The following is a 21253-nucleotide window of genomic DNA, read 5'->3' on the forward strand; positions in this document are numbered from 1 at the left end:
TTGATTAATGACTGATGTGGGAGGGACAAGCTCACTGTGGACGGTGGGTGCCAACCTTGGGCTGGGGGTCCTGGGTTGTCTGAAAAAGCAGGCTGAGTAAGCCTTCGGGAGCAAGCCAGTAAGCAGCACCCCACGTGGCCTATGCTTCATGGTCCTGCCTTGAGTTTCTGCCTTGATTTCCCTCAGTGATGGACTGTGAGCAGGGTACTTAAGTCACATGAATCCTTTCCTCCTCGAGTAGGCTTTAGTCAGTGTTTCATCACAGCAACAGAAAGCTAAGTACACCATCTATTATTATTAAAACCCTTTACAAATTATGATATAAGAAAGAGCCTGAAACCTCATTTTAGTGTCAGTATAGAAGGAAAAATGATTAAGGTCACACATACATCTTAAGCAGATAAAACATTTACAATGTCCTTTCATCTCAACTTCAAACACTAGTTTCCATACCTGCAGCTGCCATGTGCTCGCTTGTTCTGATTGGCTGAAATCCCACAAAAGGTATCTGCATGGATAATATTAAACCCACAATGTAGAAAGTGCTATATGCTATAAAAACAAAACAGGAAACAAGGGTAATTTACTACTGCCATTAAATACTCAACACATAAATATATTAAAAAAATCTTCTTAGAAAAGCTAACAGAACTTAAACAATAGAATCTTGAAGTGGATATGATATATGAATGTTAGTTGCATTACAGACCATAAATATTCTATCTACTTTTAAAAGTATCGTTTGTAGACCTCACTCACAATTTCAGAGACTCGTGCTACCTTTCGAGCAAATGGAAATCACATTTCTAAAACGTCACCATTAGTAATTATTGATAAGAGCCAAGAAATTCTGCAACTGCACTTGCATTAAGTAACTACCATTGCTGTGTTATTAATCCAAGATGCTCATGACCTCACAAACACCTACCACCAATCATGTGTGCCCACTAGTCTCAGAAGCTCGGAGTATCTTGTGCCTTCTATGCAGTTTCCTAAGACTTCTCAGGTAGAAGCTGAAGTGTTTAAAAAGGAAAAGAAGCTGCCAGTCACGGAAGTCAGTCTAACAGAAAGACTGTTTGCTCTGCTCACACTGCTCCTAAAGCACACAGCTGCTGTAGCGCAGTGGCAATGTGTGCCAAAGACTGGTTTGCCACTCATGGCTACAGATCGACATTAGGTCATCTGACAGGAGAGAGTATTAGGGGTAACTGGAACTAAAATTCTATCAGAAGATAAAAGGTTTATCTAAAATAAGCTGATGTGGAAATAGTATTCTAGTCATAAAATTTATATACATCATTTTCATAAATGTACTTGATGTTCAGTTTTGGTTAAATAAGTCAGTATAAAAAGGGAAGTCTAGGATACCTTCGAAATAGAAGATGCTCCTGCATGTTCTTTGCCTGCTATACTTGTCACAACACAGCACAGAACATATGTTTCCCTTCTCCTTGCCTTTAGAGTTGTATTTATCTGCTCTTAAAAGAAACTAATTTTTAGAAGGGAAATTGTGAACCATTAGTTCAAATGCTACACTGCTTCCCAAGCTGTCTGCTAAGTTATAACTACTGTGTTGGAAAGATAAGCTCATAAATACAATAGAAAGGGCCAGAGCTTGTGGGGAGAGTTTTCAAAAACTCAGAACTAATGAAGGCCACAGTTCTGCCAGCCACTCAAAGTAAACTCTGCAGACACACTGATGCTGCAGTGGTATGCCCCTTTGTGAAATATTCAAGTAAAATCCAAGTTATCACAATGTTTAATCTGCTTATGTGGTCAAGGGGCCTTCTAGTAAGTTTCTTTTATTAATTAATCTGTGTTGAAGCCCTGGTAAGAGTCAGAAGCAGAATGGGAGAAAAAAAAAGAAAGAAAGAAAGGAAGAAAGGTACGCATCTTACAGTGTGGAACCCACACTCCAGCCAGGAACAGAGGCACTATAGCAAAGACTGTGAAGAGTGCAGTTTCTCCTCAGTGAGGCCTGCAAACACCAAACACTGCAAAATCACCTCAGCCTGGGGCTGCCTCCAAGAAACAAACAAGGAATTCAGCAACACTCACAGGATTTGGACTGAATATAATAGACACTACAAACTCAATTTAAAAACAATAAACTATTCTCCTTTTTAAAAAGCCAAGGAGAAAATGAGGCAGTAAAACTACCTTACAACGAACAAGCATATGACCATCCCAGAGAAAAACCCATCTTCTTCACCCCACCCCAGAGAAAACACCCCCACCTCCTCCTCCACACGGCTGCTTGAGTTCTTATCGGTAAGGAGAAGCAATACCAGGGCTGGGGAGTGGCTCAGCAGTGAGGCACTTGTCTAGCATGCCTAAGGCTCTAGGTACTCTTCAGGACACGAAATACCAAAGCAACCAATAACAAGTCTCTATGGAAACAAAGCACTAGAGGCCACGTTAATAGGCAGAGTGTCAAAAATGAACTCAAGGAAAGGGTAAGTTCTTATTGCTTGGCTCATGTCAGACAAAGTAACAGAAACGGACGTCACAGCTCGAAAGGCCTGTGCACCAGCCTCCTCCTTTCACCTGAGCCACTGAAGCCGCTCTGCAGGACCCTGCACAGACCCCGAGTTCTGTATAAAGGAGCTGGACCCACAGCAGCCTGAGCTGATTGATAGCTGTGGATCCCTGGATGCTGTCAAGTGTTCACACAGGAGAAATACATATCCGACTCACAGAGCCCTTCAACACACAGGAAACCACTCGTACCAGATCAAGGTTGTGACTGCTAGCTAAGCTCCACAGTGCCAAAACTCACACTTACACAAGATACTGTGCTTCCTAAATTTATAAAATAGCACTCATAACTCAATATCTAATTTAAATCTCACAAACTTTAAAAAACTTAAAACATAGAAAGTGGAAAATTAGATTCACATGAATAGAAAGACATGAAGATGAAGAAGAAACACCTCTATCCACTATAAAAATAAAGTACTTTTCCCTCCAGATTGTATGACAGTACCAAATAGTGTACTTTCAAAAAGACCTTATATCTATGACAATCGGGACATTTTCAAAACAGAGAATCCTGGTAAGAGCAATCCAAACTGGCCTCTAAGTCCATCTGAGGAGCAGGGAGAGCACAGCAGGAGGAGGAGGCTTCTACAAGCAGGAGCAGGAGCAGGAGCAGGAGCAGCAGCATAAAAGGCACACGCCGTCCTCACAGGACCTCAGCAGCACACCCGCAGCACCGCTCCTTCCTCAAACTCCACTAGGAGCCATTACCAAGCCACGGCCCCAGCCAGCCCAACTTTCTACGCAGCTACACTAACCTATTTCTCGACTCTTACACTATTCCATCAAAGAAGTGAGCTCTAAGAAAGAGCACAACCCAATGATGTCGTAAATCACTCATTACATCATAAAAGTGCTACCACACTGCCATCCTGTGGAAACACAGTTCCTGGCATTCATTGCTGCAGACTATGCTCCTAGCTAGAAAAATGCCCCGTAAAACAACTGGACTTATTCACATGTACAATTTAGTTTTACTCAAAGAAAACTCTGTTTAGAGAGAAATCAATAGAAATCCTAATCTTGTTTTTCCCCAGAATATTTGAGTGGCAGTGGCATGGCAGGTAGTGGACCTGTGGCCAATGGCACACTGGGCTCCAGGTCCACTGAGACTGTAGGTAGGTTGAGAAGAGTGTTTGCTGCACTCACTTCCATACCTCACTGAGAAGCCATTACAACTCGGCAGCACTCTCTGGGCCATCTTTTATTCTGGAGTGTCAGTGCATGATGTGGAGGTCAGAGGACAACCTAGAGGTCTCCACCTTCCTCCTTGAGACAGGGTCTTTCTTGGCTGTTGCATACCCTAGCGATTGAATTATGGAGCTACCATGGCTGCTTCAAATGTGTTGCAGTCAGGGCCTCACACAGCGCCTCTCACCTTTCCTCTGCCCACGTCTCTGGAGTTTAAGTTACTACCACTCTTCTTTCTGCAGGCTTAGAGAAGGGTCTCTGAACACACAGCCCATTTACTACATTAACCCACCATAGGGCCCGCCAGCCCTGTAAGTTACTTCATCTCTTGTTCAGTGTCTAATAGGAACAGCTAACAAAATATATCCCTCTTCTGTTAGACAAGATACAGAGGAGAAAGACCTTACAATCCAATCAGTTCCACCTGACTGCTATCAAACAATATTAAAGTTCTAAGAATGTTGAAAAGTTTACTTAATAAAGTCACCTTGCTACTTTGTGAACACTCTGGCTACTGAGAGTTTTGGGAAACCGGGTAAAGCCTGGGGAGAGCAACAGAGGCAGGAAATAGGCTCTTCTGACTAGCAGGGAAGCTGGATGTGCGCAGAGGCACAGATATACACTCTCCTTCCCAGGGACACTGCTCATAGCGACCAGGTAGAGCATGTCACTGAAACAGACATTTTACAAGGTCCAAATTTGTAAAGGCAGGAAGCTATGACTTAAACTACTCGAGCAGAGATTATCACACTTTCAAATGGAAAAAAAGTATTGCTGGGCGGTGGTGATCCACGCCTTTAATCCCAGCACTTGGGAGGCAGAGGCAGGCAGATTCCTGAGTTCGAGGCCAGCCTGGTCTACTGAGTGAGTTCCAGGACAGCCAGGGCTACATAGAAAAACCCTGTCTTGAAAAACAAAACAAAACAAAACACAAAAACAAAACAAAAAAAAAAAAATAAAGAAAGAAAAAAGAAAAGAAAAAAAGCATCTTCTGCTGCTACCCCATGGGAAATCAAGGATGAGAATAGAGGAAATCTACCCAGATTTAAAATTCTAGTTCTGGACTGGAGAGATGGATCGGCAAGATCCAGTCAGTTGGCTTGGATCTTCCAAATGACCTGGGTTCAATTCCTAACACCCACGTGATGGCTTACAACTGGGGTTCCAGGGGATCTGATGCCCTCCTCTGACTTCAGCAGGCACAAAGGCATGTACACGGTGCACACATACATGCAGACAAACAAAATAGGTATGTGCAAAATAAAAATAAGTTTCAAATTCTACTTCTGTCTTACAGAAGCAATTCAGCAGTTCTGACAAATGTTAATGAGACACCATCAGAACACAGGAGAGTAAGAGCACACTGTGTGAACACATAAGGGAGAACTCAGGAAATCCAACTCCCCTTTCCGCCTGAGATGATAGTCTCACTATGTAGCTCTGGCTGTCCTGGAACTCTCTATGTAGACCAGGATGGCCTCAACTCAGAGATCCGCCTGCTTCTGCCTCTAGATGGTTGGGATTAAAGCTATGTGCGCACCCACCCTTCCTGGCTAATTCTGCTTTTAAAAAATGAGATACTGTGACTCAATCACTCTTGCAGCTATGCAGGAACTGTACCTACCTAGTATGTGTCAAAAAGTACAACAGACAAATAATAGCAAACATAATTTACAAATAAAACAGATTTAAAAGAATTTAAACAAAATTGCAAATTTATTCCACTAAAAATCATTTAGGACTTTCCTATTCGTTTAGGGAAGGTTGCAATTCTTTACCCCACGCTAGCCTGAAATTCACTGTGATCAAGGTTGACATCAAACTCTGGGCATCCCCTTGCCCCAGCCTCCCAAGTATTAGATTTTAAGTGAGCAGGCTTTTAGACAGACCTAAGCATCTCATGTAGTCTAAGCATCTCATGTAGTCTCCTAACTTCTACACAGAAGTGCTCCTGAACAAGTTGACAGGGACGATTCTAAGACTGGGCTCACCTATGACAGCACCAAAGCCATATTCCACTTTTGTTCGTAGATATGGAAAAAATCTCTGTCTGTATTAACTGAAGAAGGCTTTTGATCAAAGATTTCTGTTAAGTCATAGTAAGAAAGGCCCTGGCTCTACTATTTTTAGTCTTAAGACAGAAAGATACTGCTAGACCTGTCCGTTCAGGGAATGAGTGTTCCTTGCTCCCCTAGAAAGCATTTACTGTAACCAACACAAAGACCTGTAAGCAAGAGAGAGGCCAAGACAAATGTCTTTCAGCACCGCCATTGGCCCTGTTCATATAGCATGAAGGTAAAACTCAAAACAGATCATCGTCTCTAAAAGGATCAATCTAGGAAGCATGGAAACTACTTTATGCTTTTATAAATAACCCAATCATGCAAAATAATGTATCTAGTTTATAGGATGCAAGAGCAATCTCCTATCTTGGTAAATCTTTACCTGTCACAAATATAAAATCATACATCTTTTTATTAATTCCAATAGCTTGGATCAAATCCACCAAAACTACGTATGATAGTAATTAAATAATCTAAACAAATGTAATCAGGAAATTGTGCTACAAATATGAAAGTATTATTCCAAATAGTATATGGTAATAAAAACCCTATTAGACAATCAAAATAGGAGTGTCAGAATAAGTATTACAAACATGTTATATAAGAAACTTCAAAGCTGTTATGTGAACCTTTGACCACTATCTATGGTGTGTCTGCCCTCTGCCTACCACATAAATTCAGGGTAATTACTGCTACTAATATGAGGCGTTTAATATAAGCTATTTTTAAATTAGCAAAACTTTCTTACACATTTAAGGCTGGCTTTGAACTTGCTCTTCTCTTACCTCTTAGATCTGAGACTACAAACATGTACAACCACACTTGGCTTCTAATTAATAAGCTTTACCAAAGTCCTGTTACCTACAGAACAAATCGCCTCACCTCGAATAACCAGTGTAAATTTCAAAAGCAAATAAAAACTGTAGTACAGAAACAATTTTCTTTTTTAATTCTAAAAAAGTATTTATTTTATGTGCATTGGTGTTTTGTCTGCATGTATGTTTGTGTGAGAGTGTCAGTTCTTGGAGTTACAGACAGTTGTGAGCTGCCATGCGTGTGCTGGGAATTGAACCTGGGTCCTTCCTCTGGAAGAGCAGTCAGTGCTGTTAACTGCTAAGCTCTTTCTCCAGCCCTAAGAAATCATTATTTTAAGTCACTCTGTGAAGTTTTAGCTGATGTGTCTCCCTACACCATGTTTAACTTTGACATTTTATATCCAAGCTCTCATCAACTTACGTGAAATTCTTGTGATAAAACAGTACAGGTTTTACATCTCTGCTCTTCTGCAGTTTTATTAATAACCACAGCCCTATAAGGAATGTTCTACTATATAATGCTTCTACCCACTGATTGCTCCCTGAAGACCTTGGACCAAGCCAGCTCATTGATAAATTCAGGCACAGGTAATGCAGAACCAGTCACACAAATTAACTATTTTTACATGTTACTGCATGTGAACGAACACATGAGGCTTGTTTTGGGGCAATCTCCCTGCCCCCCCTACTGGTTTTTGTTTGTTTGTTTATTTGTTTTGCTTATTTGTGACAGGGTCTCATGTAATCAGCACAGGGCAAGTTAAACATAAAAAATGTACTGCCTTTTCATGGGCAATTACTGAGCAAACAAAAGTTGTTTACTAAGAGCGCAGTTTAGAGGCAGAGCCACTTACCTATGTAGACTCTCTTGCTGTACCTCTGCATCAGCAGCAATACAAACACATGGAGAGGGATGAGGTTGATGATGAAGACATAACCTCCCCACGCAGAGACCTGTGGGAAAAGAGAGGCTCAGACACATGGCTCCTATCTCTCACTTCCTAAAACAAGTGTGTCTCATTTGTCATGACAACCTAAATATGAGAAAAAGTAAAATGCTAGGATTTGGGGGAATTGTTTTACTGATAAGTAAAATAAGATGATCCCATAAACCTAGTAAGCTTTTCTAAACTCAGTGGAGAATGGCTCAAGTTAGATTTGATTTAATAGTCAGACTAAGAACATCACATGACTTAACTTAGAAGAAATAGGCTGTCCTGGAAATGAATAGAAGAAGCAATACATTTTTAGACAAAACCAACAAGCTTTTATTCCATCTATTTATGATGATCTATTCACTGAAAGAAGGTTCACTGAGCTTAAGAATGAGGGATTCTGACTCTGGTCAGAGACTCAGTTAAAGGGGCACTCACAAACCCTGGCCACACTGTGCGACTCTTGACAGTGCTGATTGGCTGAAGCTGTAACATGGATTACAAGAACACACACACACACACACACCCATCGATTTGTATTATATGTAATCATATCTTTAAAATCAGAGTAATCACAGATAGATACTAAGTCTAAATAAATATTCTTAAAAGCCAATGTTCGGGACTGACTTTCATATGTTTAAAATAGACAAGGTCTTTCAGGATCAGCTTGTTCTAATTTAGTTACAAGATTATCAAATTGACTTATGAGGACATACATTAGCATACAAAAATGTCTTAAAGTAACTTCTAAGAACACACACACACACACACACACGGCAGGCAGGCAGGCCCAGGTCTTACCATGTAGAAATATGACAAGCAGCAGCACATTGTCCAGAACACAGATCCGGTCTTCACAGACTTTACCTAACAACAACAAATGCAAATGCCATTGTAAAATGGAAAGGTTGAGTGAGGAATGAGGCTTGGCTACCCCAACTGACTAAAATATACCTTTATAGTGCTTGAACAAGATGTATTTTATAACCTAGTCTTTTTGGTTAAAGTAAAAAGAACAAATAAAGAAAAATTACCTGTTTTCATTTTCTGCCATGAAATGGTTAATGTCAATAAACTGGAGCCTTAAATAAATGTGTTCAGTAAATCTACATTTTCATATAGTTGATCTACTAGGCTTGTATGTTTTTTCATCTGAATTCAGGGTCATATATATGATTTAAGTTTCCATTTTGAAAAACTTACAATAAGAAAGTTTTATTATCATAATCAACATTTTAAATGTATATTGTTGAATTGTCTTCCAGAGGGCCTAATACCTAAGTAACTTCTCAGTAACCTATATTAGAAAGGTTATATACAAATAAATCAAAGTTCAACCAATCTTGTCTTAAGGTAGTGATTTCCAAATGAGTTTGTGACCTAAAAAAGCAAATTATTAGCATCTTCAAAATAAGTGACACAGACCCAGACATACAGCAAATGGTCACCTTTAAGATGAATACCCAAGAAAAGATAAGAACGGTTCCTATCACAAAGAAGTCTATATTCAAAAAGTTTTCTGTCTTTGTGCTAAGAGGCATGTTCAACAAACCTAAGTGAATTTCCAGAAAGTCTTTTTAAAAACAGGTTTTTAATAATACAGTGTAGTTAACTCCAGGTGATATCTAGACTTTGGTACAAAATATGAAAACGAATACAACGAAAAGAAGCAAGGAAGGGGGAGGGAGAGGAAAGAAAGCATTTCTAGTTCATTGCTCTCAGTGAGAACAGGGGGAAACATTTATTAAAATGATGGCCATTGAAACCAGCCTGAGATAATCTATTTGAGGAGTGATTGAGGAGAAATGTCATTACAAACCCTGTAGCGCTAAAAAGACTAAAGTAACAGGTACAAATGCCCTACCAGGAAGAACAGCGGACACCAGGGAGATGGGGGGCTGAATGCGCAGAGGCTCCTTTCCCAAAAGCCAAAAAGGTGCCTGGAGAATAAAATGGTCAAGAAAGCAGAGGACAACCCAGGATAGCCCTGTAAGGCAATGGGATCAGCATAACACAGTGTACAGTGTACATAACCAAACAGTGGGACAAACAGACGGTCACCACGAACTTGGCAAACTCCAAACACATGAGGCCATCTACCACTCTGCCACCTAAAGTTACAAGAATAGTTAAGACAGGCAGACTTGCCAGGGACCAATGACACAGCTCTGGATGAAAATGCCCTGAGAAGAGTCTGAGATAAGTGTATTACACTCTCACACTCTCTCTCTCTCTCTCTCTCTCTCTCTCTCTCTCACACACACACACACACACACACACTGGCTTGGGAGTTGAGACGTTGAAGGCACTCATCACCCCCAGACTAATCACTCTGTGCTAATACTTGAATCCTCGGCTGACATGAATTTATGCAGACAGCAGTGATCTTTCGGAAGCTCAACTGAATTAGAAAGGTTAGAAGTAAAGGTAACAGCAGATGCACTGCTCTAAACACCACAGAGTTGCCAGCTTTAGCTCTGGTTTAACAATCCAGCACAGCTCACAAAAATGAAACAAAATCCAAAGTTTTAGCACTATCTGTAATGCCAAGAGTCACCAAGAGTCACCAAGAGTCCAAGGCTGAAGCCATGCTCGGGGACAAAGAAAGCAGTCAGCAGAAACTTGATTAGGATGGACTAAGGTGCTGGATTTAGAGGACACAGACTCCAGTCAGCTGTCACAAATTACCCTAATCCCAGCACTTGGGAAGCAGAGGCTCTAGATCTCTGTGAGTTCAAGGCCACCCGGGTCTAAAGAGTGAGATCCAGGACAGCCAGACCTACAGAGAGAAACGCTTTGGCTTTTGTTTTGTTACAATAAGGAACTTCAGTAATGAAGTGAAATATGTACATTTTTGTACTCATGAAATAAAAAACTAGAAGCAACTAGAAATCTGAGAGTACAAGCATAAACGAACAAGAAAACTCACCAATAAAAAACCATTCCAAAGAACACACAGAAAACTCCAGAAAGCAAAGAGACTTTGAAGAGATGGGATAGGGCACCCATTTTTAAATCAGAATTGTTCAAAGTTTATGGTGGACAATCTACAGAGCCATGAACCCCAATATGCCAACAAGTATAATAACTAAAAGCCAAATTAGACAACAGTCAAAGGACTGAAAAATAAAGACAAAAAAGAAAAAAGAAAAGAAGGAAGGAAGGGAGAGAGAGACGGGGAGAGGGAGGGAGGGGGAGGGAGGGAGAGAGATTGATTGATTCTGAGAGGAAGAGTAAGGAAAATAACCATAGGGGAAAATGCTTATTAACTGATCTCTGATCAAAAACCAAAGGAGTAGCCCTAAGAAACTATCATGAAGACAGGCTGCTCGGTGTGGTATATAGGCCTGTAATTCCAGCACTTGGAATAAGAAGTTCAAGGCCAACCTCAGCCTTACAGCAAATTTAAGGCCAGCCTGAGTTGATCCATCATAACAGAACAAAAGCAATCAATTGTAAATATATATGCGTGTATATGCATATGTGTATACATGCATATAATATAATTATTATCTGGACTTTTTTAGGAGAGTGATACATAAACATATATGATGATAATGAAATAAGAGAAAAACAATGGAGCCACACTGCTAAAATGTACTACAATTATCTTAACAACTTGAGGCAGACTGTACTCAAGATGCACAGGAACCACTATACACAGGAAAGATTTTTTTTAAAAATTGAAAAACTAAAATAAAAAAATATACATTAGAGATAGAAAGATGCTATATTACAAATATAAATAGAATCACAGAATAAATGGTGCTAAGTGTGAATTCACCAAACAAAAGGCAGACTTGGTTAGGACAGATGAGCAAGGTACAACTTTAGAGATGAAGCGTTTGAATTTAAAGCTTCTCCAGGGTCCAGTAATCTTTTTCTGAATGAGAAGAAATCAATGTAATTGGGGGAGGGAGTTAGCCCAGAAGCTAGATCAACTTTCGCCAGGCTAATCAACTAGAAAGGGAGGACACAAAAATATTAAAAGCAGAAATGAGACATCATTACAGACTACACAGGAATTAACTTGTGCCAACAAAGCACACAATTGATATGAAATACAAATGGTTCAAAGTGGACACACATTACTAATTACTCATGAAGAGAAAAATCAGATCAGAACAATAACATTAAAAAACTGATTCAGCTTGGGATTGGAGAGATGCCCCAGCAGTTAAGAGCACTGACCGCTCTTCCAGCCAGAGGTCCTGAGGTCAATTCCCAGCAACCACATGGTGGCTCACAGCCATCTGATGCCCTCTTCTGGTGTGTGTCTGAAGACAGAAACAGTGTACTCACATGCATTAAAAAAAAAAAAATCTAAACAAAACAAAAAAACCCAAACTGATTCAACAATTAAAAATCTTTCAAGGTCCACTGGTGAATTCCATGTTATATAAGAGACAATGGCAATTTCATGGAAACTTTTTCAGAGCATCCAAGAAGAAAACACTCCCTAGATCATTTGTGAAGCCTCCTGCAAACCTGATATCAAAATCAGACAAAAATACAAGAAAACTACAATCCAGTCTTTCCCACCAATGTAGATATAAAACTCCTAACAAAATACACATAATATAAACACAGCAGTATGCACTTCTAGCAAATATTTATCTCATGAAACAAAACTATTGTAACTTCTGAAGAAAAAAAAAAGGAAAACAAGCAAACAAACAAAACGAAAAAAAAAAAAAAAAACCCTAGCCCTGCGAGCCCTTGCTGGGGTAATTCTGAACTTTGAGGAACATTTGGCAATGCTAGAGACACATTTGGTTGTCATAACAGGAAGACCTAGAGTATATAAAGGTAGATAATTTATCAAATATAATACATGACACAGCAAAATTAATTCAAGCAAAATATTAATGATGCAGAGGATAAAAAAACATGACTGTAGCAAAGGTCAGAACAATGTGATCAACCTTAAACAGAGACAGAAAACAAAGTCTAACCATGAACTGCTAAACTGAACACCAAGGAAAGATTTCTTAAACTATAATAAAGCACAGTGGCCCTCAGCTACAATCATCGCACGGGCGGGTGCTTCTCTGTGCTTCCACTTGAGTCAGAGCACGTGGAAGCTTGCTTCTGATGTTCAACACTGAACTTAGATTCTAGGCAGTACAAACCAGGAAGGAAGAGTAAATATACACACTGGAGAGCAAAAGGCAAAACAGCCACTTTGACCTGGGGAGAAGGCAGATAAAATGACCTTGGTATGTTTAAAATCTTAGGAAATCTTTAGCAAATAAAGGAAAGTAATGTGTAAGTTGGTTACAAGAGACATGACCAATACCTAAGAATGTCCATTACACAGAACGGGTGTCCTATGACAGCGATGCGCCAACAAGGGAAGCTCAGGCCCTACATCACTGGAATAGAAAAGATGGGGATCAGAACAAGGCCGGGATGGCCCCTCCCATCACTCCTATTCAACACAGTACTACAATTACTACAAGTCCTAGCAAATTCAACAAGGGAAAAAAAAAAAGAAAAAAGAAAAAAGAATGCAGACTGGTAAGGAAGAAGTAAAGCTGACGTTATTTAAAAGATGACACGGCGGCCGTCTAAGGAGGAAACCTCAAGGAATCAAAACTACGGATTCACACAACAGGATACAAGTAGCAAATAACACCTGATATTTACATACATAACATCCACTTAACACAGTACATATATTAGCTCATAAAAATGAATTTAAAAATATGTACAGAATGTATGTACAGAAAACCAGCAAACTTTGATGAAAGAAATCAAAAGATTTTAATATAGAAACATTCCACATTTGAGTTAGGAATGCTCAATATAATCAAATGTTTTCGGTTAAAAAAAACTAATTCAAAAGTCTGCATAGAAAAGCAAAAGACTCAGAAAAGCCAACATGGTATTAATAAAGAAAACACAGGGGTGATACTACCTCGGTTTTAAGACTTACAAATTCAAGACAGTCAAAAGGATCATAACTAAAAATCACATAAATATAAATCAAAAGGTAGGAGGCTGGAGAGATGGCTCAGTGGTCAGGAGCACATACTCCTTTTGCAGAGGTCCTGAGTTCAATTCCCAGCAACCACATGGTGGCTCACACCCATCTATAATGGGATCTGGTGCCTTCTTATGGCCTGCAGGCATACATGTAGGCAGAACTCTGTATACATAATAAATACATCCTTAAGAAAAAAAATTCAAGGTTCATAATCACAATGCCTTTTACAGCAGCCTAACAAAAAGCACTGTACAGGACAAGAAATAATTATCAAACAGAGGAGAAATCCCTCAGATTGGGAGAAAAATCTCTGCCAGTAATTCATCTAGCAGGGGCCTGATAATCAGGATATATAAGAGTTCAAAAAAGCCAATGCCAAAAAGAAAAATAATCCAATCAACAAATGAGCAAATGGACAGTTCTCAAAACAAGTACAAACAGCCAATGAAAACATGGAAAAATGTTCAGTGTTCAGCTAGCATGCAAATCAAAACTGCAATGGAAGCACCCACTTCCACTGGCTACCATTAGGAAAGCACGGCAGTGCCGGGAGGACATAGGCTAAGGTCACCCTTAATGCCACGGTGGAAGCGCACTGCAGCTCTGCATTCGAGATCATGGAAACATCTCCTGGCTACCCTTAATTTCACTATGGAGCTACTGTAACCAAAGCTGTGGTGCTGGAATTAAGAGGCATGTGAGCAGAGGCACAGCAGGACAGGTGACTTCAGACGTAAAGCCACACATACAGAGAATTGACTTTTGACAAGACTGCTAAGATCATTCAGGTAGAAGTTAAGAGGGTTGTTTTGTCAAGGGGCCCAAATACCAAAAACAATTACGATTATGAATAAGAGCCAAGCCAGGGAACCCATATTTCCCAATTTCAAAATGTACTACAAAGTTCTGGTAGGTCAAACAGTGGGTGCTGGCACAAGGACACACACACCTTCCACTCTAGGTAACCTTGGCATGTGTGTTCAAATAACTCTGACAAGGTACCAACAGAAAACATATGACAACCAAAGAGTACACATGGCTCCAGCTGCGTATGAAGTAGAGGTCCTTGGTTCTGTGGAGACTTGGTACCCCAGCATAGGGGGATGCTAGGGCAATGAGACAGGAATGGGTAGGTAGGTGTGTGGGAGAGTGGCCTCACAGTTAAAAGGGGTGGGGTTGGGGGAGGGGGAACATAGGATGGGGGTTTGTGGAGGGAAAACTGGAAAGGGGGACAACATTTGAAATGTAAACAAATAAAATATCCAATAAAAAAAGAAGTCAGTATGCAAATTAATACATTTGGACCTTTGTTTAAGTATCATTTATAAAATAATGAATGGAGCAACCTCAATATAAACCTTAAAACAACTATGAAATTCTTTTTTTTTTTTTGGGGGGGGGGGTTGGTTTTTCAAGATAGGGTTTCTCTGTGTAGCCCTGGCTGCCCTGGAACTCACTCTGTAGACCAGGCTGGCCTTGAACTCAGAAATTCGCCTTCCTCTGCTTCCCAAGTGCTGGGATTAAAGGCGTGTACCACCACTGCCCAGCACAACTATTAAATTCTTAAACGAAGACATAGGGCAAGAGCTCACAGTGATGTTTTACAGTGACTTCCTGGATAATAGGAACAAAAGACAATGTTGACAAGTTGAACTTCATGAACATTAATTTTTATATATCAAAATATGTTCATGGGGTAAAAAGGCAGACCATAAATGGGAGAACCACATAGAAATAGATAATCCATAAAGGATTAGTAGCAAGCATACAGAGAGAACTACTAAAACTCAACTCAAATATGAGAAGGGGACTTTACTAGCACCAGATAAACCAAGCCAGGTATAAAGGTATGCATGGAACCCCAGCTATCTGGGAGGCTGCAGCCAGAATAGTGAGGATTTGAGGCGAGCCTAGGCCCAGAGTAAGAAACAGCCATCAAAGAGCAGGTGCTGGTGAACACATGCAGTCGGTAGACACCTCTGCTCGCCACTGATAGAAACTGGAAATGGCAGTTATGGAAAGTGGCACAGTGGTCCACAAAAGACTAAAAGATTAACTGTTATTTATACAAGTGTATATGACAGGTCTCTACCTATTCAATTAGCCAAAGACAGTGAGACAAAAGGTAGAACGGTTGCATTTTATAGGACGTGAGTGGGTCTTATGAATGGCCACAAAACATTACAAGTATAGACCACATTTCTAAACCATGGCACTTGGCACATGTTATATTCTGTGTGTTCTACCATAATGAAAACAGCTGGAGGGAAAATAAAGTAGATATATGTGTGACAATTATGCTAAACACAAAAACCAAGACACTAAGCATCCATCCTATGTTGTAAGATTTCATTTAAGTCGAGTGTTCAGACTAAGTCAATAAAAGATAAAACTAGTCCGATGGCTCAGAGAGAGGTCTCAGTGTTAAAGTGCTTGCCTTGCAAGCTGGCTGATCTGAGTTGGGTTTTAGAACCTCTGTAAGGTGGGAAGAGAGAACCAATTTTACAAACTTGCCCTTTGGCCTCTACATGCGGGCCCAGCACTCGAGCCTCCGGACAGTGTCATCCAAGAGCAGCACGACATGGGACTTTCCAGTGCAGACACATGGTTCCCACACAGCAGGGAAGAGGCACTGATGAGGACAGGGTTGAGGTCCAAGCACAATTTTTAGACTGAAAAAATTTCTGTAACAGTGATGCCAGCTGCACAACACTGAATGCAGTAAGAATTAAGTGTACTCTTTAAAACAACACAAAGGAATTTTATTAAAATCTTAGAAAAAATTTTAAATATTAAAAGGTAGCTGAGACTTCAGTTAGCACACTACTACTTCAACAGTTCACACCCACCAGTTGAAAGAAAATGAAGGATAAAAAAAGTAAGCAGAAGCCAGGAATAGCAGGTAACTATGATCCTAGCACTTGGGAGGCAGAGGCACAGGCAAGGACTTTAGGGCCAGTCTCAGACACTTTCATACACATATCAAAATTGTTACAAAAATATACAGCAACACAAGGGGCTAGAAAACTACAATCTGTTTGTAAATGCCCACTGTGAGTGAGTTATTTCTAAGTGACTTTGTACCTTCACTTTTCTGTTGTACAAGTTTCCCACAATAGGGTATTCTTAGCAAACATGAGAAGTAGTAACAGAATGTAGGTGGCTGAAACAGTTAACCAATATATCCATCCAAACTTCCAAACTGAAATCAATGCCACTATTTTCTTCAAATAATTTAATTTAAAAAGTAACTGAAGCCACCCAGGCCGCCTCTCCTTTACTGACTTCTGTCTCCTCAGTGCCACTTACACACCCTATGGAGCAGATGCACATTCCTCATTGTTGTAATTTTGCTACAAACTGCAAGTGTCTAATTTGCATCATTTAAATTTCATTTTCATAATTTATCACGACTATTCACTCACAAATTTTCCCACTGGCATCATATTAACAAGATCTACTCACATTTACATGTATTATTTTTATACTAAAACTTACATGATTAAAAGGCTTTAAATAGTTTACAAAATTTTGTGTTTAGGTGTGGTGTTTTAGCCCCCCCCACCCCCCATTGTAGGCTTCGAAGAGAGTCCTTAAAGATACTTTCTGATGACGATGGCAGTACTCGAGTGTCCTAATGTCAAACTCACTCATGTGGGTGCTTTCTCTCTTTCAAACTTGAGATCGAGAGAGGCCTTCTCTATAGATCACTCTGCAGCACTCTTCCTGGAATTTCAGGCCAGGTCAAAGCGAAAACTACCCACAAGCCAGGTAGCTTTTAAGGGAAAGTATTCACATAAAAGGTGTGCATAGTTGACAGGCTGCTCCTGGTAGCTTTTTTTTTTTTTTTCCTTTTCTCAGAGACAGGGTTTCTCGGTGTAGCCCTGGCTGTCCTCAAACTCAGAAATCTGTCTGCCTCTGCCTCCCAAGTGCTGGGATTAGTTTTTTTTTTTTTAAAGCTATGACTATAAAGTAGATACAATAAGATGGTGAAAATTAAAATTTATATAGACATATTAATAGTTATTGATATACTTGGCTTGTATGCTTTTAAATGGTATAACTTTTGTTAAATGTACTATGAGTAGTAACAGATCTGTGTGAAACTCTATTGGTAAAGGACGCATGTGTGCCCTAAAGCCTTAGGGTGGAAGGTCATCACCAGCATTTAAGGTGGCTAACATTACCTGGTACTTACCCATAAGTAGTAAGTGAACTGAAGTGCAAAAATGGCAATGCCTTCATTATCAAAGGATCCCGCCACTGACCGAGATATGTACCCTGGTACGATAGCAATGAAGCAAGCAGCTAGAAGTCCTGCTCCTTGGTTCCACAGTTCTCTAGTTAGCAGGAACGTAGATATGGATGTAAGGCCGCTAAAAGTTGGTGCAAGGAATACACACACATCTCTTATGTGAACTGTTATGTTCAATGTATTTAAAATCCAATGAATAAGGCCAGCTGTTATCATCAACCCTGGGTAAACCTAGAGGGGGTAAAAAGGGAATTTGGTTACATAGTAAACAAAGTGGGGACACACACACACACATGACTTCTTCCATTTGTATTAGTATATTTCATTTGTAGTTAAGATTGAACGGAAAATTTTTACATAATACAAAATAAAATCTTTTTGGAATAGATACAAAGATCAAATTCATATAGAAATACACTTAAAAGAACAGAGAGAATATAAAACGAGAATAATTAAAATAAGAATATGCAATCATCTTTATTAATTATCTTTCCCAGTTCTGAGAACTGTCTTAGTCATTTATTTTTCAGGAGTAGTGTTTTAAACATTCTAGTTCTTATTGTGTATATATAAAAAAGAGAAATGATGAATATAAGTTAGTCTCCCCCCACTTTTCAATCTGAGATTCAGAAAGTAAACACCTCTAGCTAAGAAGGACTAGTGATTTGGAAACAAAAAAAGACTAAGAGGCTTAAAGCACTGTTTCAAGTATCAGGGATGGGAGGGGAGATTACTATCCTGGCACACCCACCCTGACACCAAAAGAAGAGCAGCAAACACAAGAAGATTCGGTACCCAGGATATTTATTCCCAGGTATTCCTCAGTTACCAAACTGTTTAACCCTGCATTTGCATCCCCAAAGGCTCTTGCTCCCAAGACCAGAGGCACGAAGGAATCGTGATACTCTCACTCGCTGGCTGCCCCACTTGAATCTGTGTGTCTTATGCCCTCCTGGCCCTGGGCTTTAACTCACCCCCTTGCTTTCTCTCCCTGACATTTATTACATTTACTAGCATTGAACACACTTTATAAATCTTATTTTTAACTGCTCAACTTCACAAGAATATAAGCTCCAGGAAAATAACTGCATTTCTCAGCATCAGTAACAATACAGGTGTAGAGTGGATATTCAGAGTCCAGTGAATGCTCAGAATAGGATCCAGGTTGAGAAGACCAGCATAGTAAGTCATTATAATTCTTAAAACATTTTGTTCCATTTCATATTCAATACGTCTAACTGCATGATTCTGTCTGCAGTACAGAAAGAAAATAGACACAAACTTGAAGTGCTTCTCAATATAAGTCAACATATCCATTAGATGGCAGATGGAACTAATGTAAGAAAACCTTCAAAATACAAAGTATTGTGAAAGGACTAAACCAAAGCCTCCCAACAACACAGCTATATTCAAACTTGGAGCTAGAGAGACGGCTCAGCTGGCTAAGAGTACTTGCTGCTCTTACAGAGAGGACTCGGGTTCAGTTCCCAGCACCTTCATGTTAGTACACAACTATTCACAACCCCAGTTCCTATGGCTCCTGTGGTTCTATAGGCCCTACGCATGCATATGGTGAACAAACACAAATGCATGTACACATAAGTTTAAGATTGAATACATACATATTTAAACTTTAAGGGAAAAAAAGAATACTCTTCCGATGTAAAAAAACAAGGGAGTTCAAATTAAGTAGGCATTCAGATTACTAGTATCCACAAGAGAGAGAAAGCAAAAAAGCCCAAGAAACCAGGTGTAATATGTGCTTTGTAGCCAGAGGTTCAGTGGTTTTACCTTGGCACAGGAGTCAGAGAAAAGGCCTAGTTCCTAGCAAAGTCAGATCCTGTTATGAAACTAAACTGGACAATTTCTTCTCATTCATCAGGGAAGTCAGGAAGGAACTCTGCCTTCCTAAGTAGGAACAAAGTCCCACAGAGGTAAGATTGTTCCAAAACTACAGTAGTGTTAGAGTATAAGAAGCCCCAGACTAGATCTGCAGAGATAGCTCAGATGAAGACCTGGCTTCACCCACAAGCCGCACATAAATCATGGACTATTGGCACTTGCTTGTAGTCCTGTGCTGGGAGATGGGGAATGGCATGGCAGGCAGAGGCAGGGAGATACCTGGAGTTTGCTGAGCAATCAACCTGGCCCAACTAGAGAGCTCCAGGCCAGTGAGAGCCTCTGCTCCAACAACAATCCCAAGGAGGACAGCACACAGGGAACATCTGTGGCTGACTTCTCGTCTCCACAAGTACATGTGCACCCACCTGTGAATATATGTGCACACACACATGCACCACTCTTTCTAAACACGGAAGGAAGGAGTATGGAGTAAATTAGAATGCATTAAGGTTATAATCAAGTATGGAAAACTAAAAGGCCTTGACTATAATACATCTGAAAATTTAAAAAAGCACTACAAAGCCCTCCTTGTTTACAGGCTAAATGCAATTCTAGGCAGGCCTGGTGGCTTGTACCTAGTATTCCATCACTCGAGAGGCTGAGGCAGAAGGCTTACTGTTGAATGCAAGGCTAGCATGGGCTACAGAACAAGCATAAAAGAAACCAAAAGCCCCCAGATGAAGCAGACCCTAACAGATTAACATGAAAGGAAGGATAATGAAAACACCACCCGACTCAGGGAGTGCAGCAATGACCTCGACCACCAGAAACACAGCCTACAGTGGACAGAGGCTCAACGTTTCGACCAACAGCACAGGCAGCTGGGAGGGGAGCATAAAAATAAACTCAAGGATTTAGAAAAAAGGAATGAATCTGAATTAATGAGAGGGAGAGAGAGAGAGCAGACACTTATGAGGAGTGATGCTGATAAACCTGTAGCATCAAAATTCAAGAAGAAACGAAAGTGTACAAACTTCTCCGAGAGCTGCCTGCCACATCTTCCCCCTTCTCTAGGAGTTCTCCTTACACACTGAACCCTAAGAACCTCAGGTCATCCTTCTGGATGCAGAACACTCTACCCTACTCAATAAGGTTCAATTATCTACATTAATTCAGAGGCTTGAGGCTGGAAACATTTAATTAATTTGATTTTCAAAATTTTTATTTCCTTCCCCCAAAAGCGTTTAAACTCAATTGTTCAGAAACAAAGTGAAAAAGCACTCTGGACTTGAGGCACTCTGTGACAGCAGATTCTTAATCCAGCCTCTGACTTCAATCAGAAATGGGGGCAGTGTGAGATATCCTACAAATAAACTGCCAAGAACAGAGCTGAGAAACACCGGCTACTTAGCCACGGAAGATGTGTCTGTGAACTAAGGACGGCCTTCCGAGACCCTTGTCCCTTAGCAGGAAATGCTTTACAGTTACCGCAAAGGTAAGGAATATACTTACGGTGCCACCCACTATTCTTCCCAGTGGGTACCATGCTCTTTCATCAAACCAATTTAGAAACTCATAGAATCCATGAGATGCAAGATGATGTGTTGATCTATAGTTAAACC

The 21253-nt window shown here is 40.2% G+C and overlaps 1 protein-coding gene across 1 annotated transcript in view; it reads right to left on the reverse strand.

The window, feature by feature from the left end:
* Positions 1–21253, reverse strand: part of Stt3b (STT3 oligosaccharyltransferase complex catalytic subunit B) — a 64693-nt gene that overhangs the window by 13792 nt on the left and 29648 nt on the right. The window contains exons 2-6 of the mRNA XM_021171401.2: positions 21144–21252; positions 17733–18020; positions 8347–8412; positions 7462–7561; positions 454–552 (exon numbers count right to left, since the gene is read on the reverse strand). Of these exons, the coding sequence (XP_021027060.1) occupies positions 454–552; positions 7462–7561; positions 8347–8412; positions 17733–18020; positions 21144–21252 (662 nt within the window). The remainder of the gene's footprint in view (positions 1–453; positions 553–7461; positions 7562–8346; positions 8413–17732; positions 18021–21143; position 21253) is intronic.

This window comes from Mus caroli, chromosome 9 (assembly GCF_900094665.2).
Source record: "Mus caroli chromosome 9, CAROLI_EIJ_v1.1, whole genome shotgun sequence".
In the NCBI taxonomy this organism is placed as follows: Eukaryota; Metazoa; Chordata; class Mammalia; order Rodentia; family Muridae; genus Mus; species Mus caroli.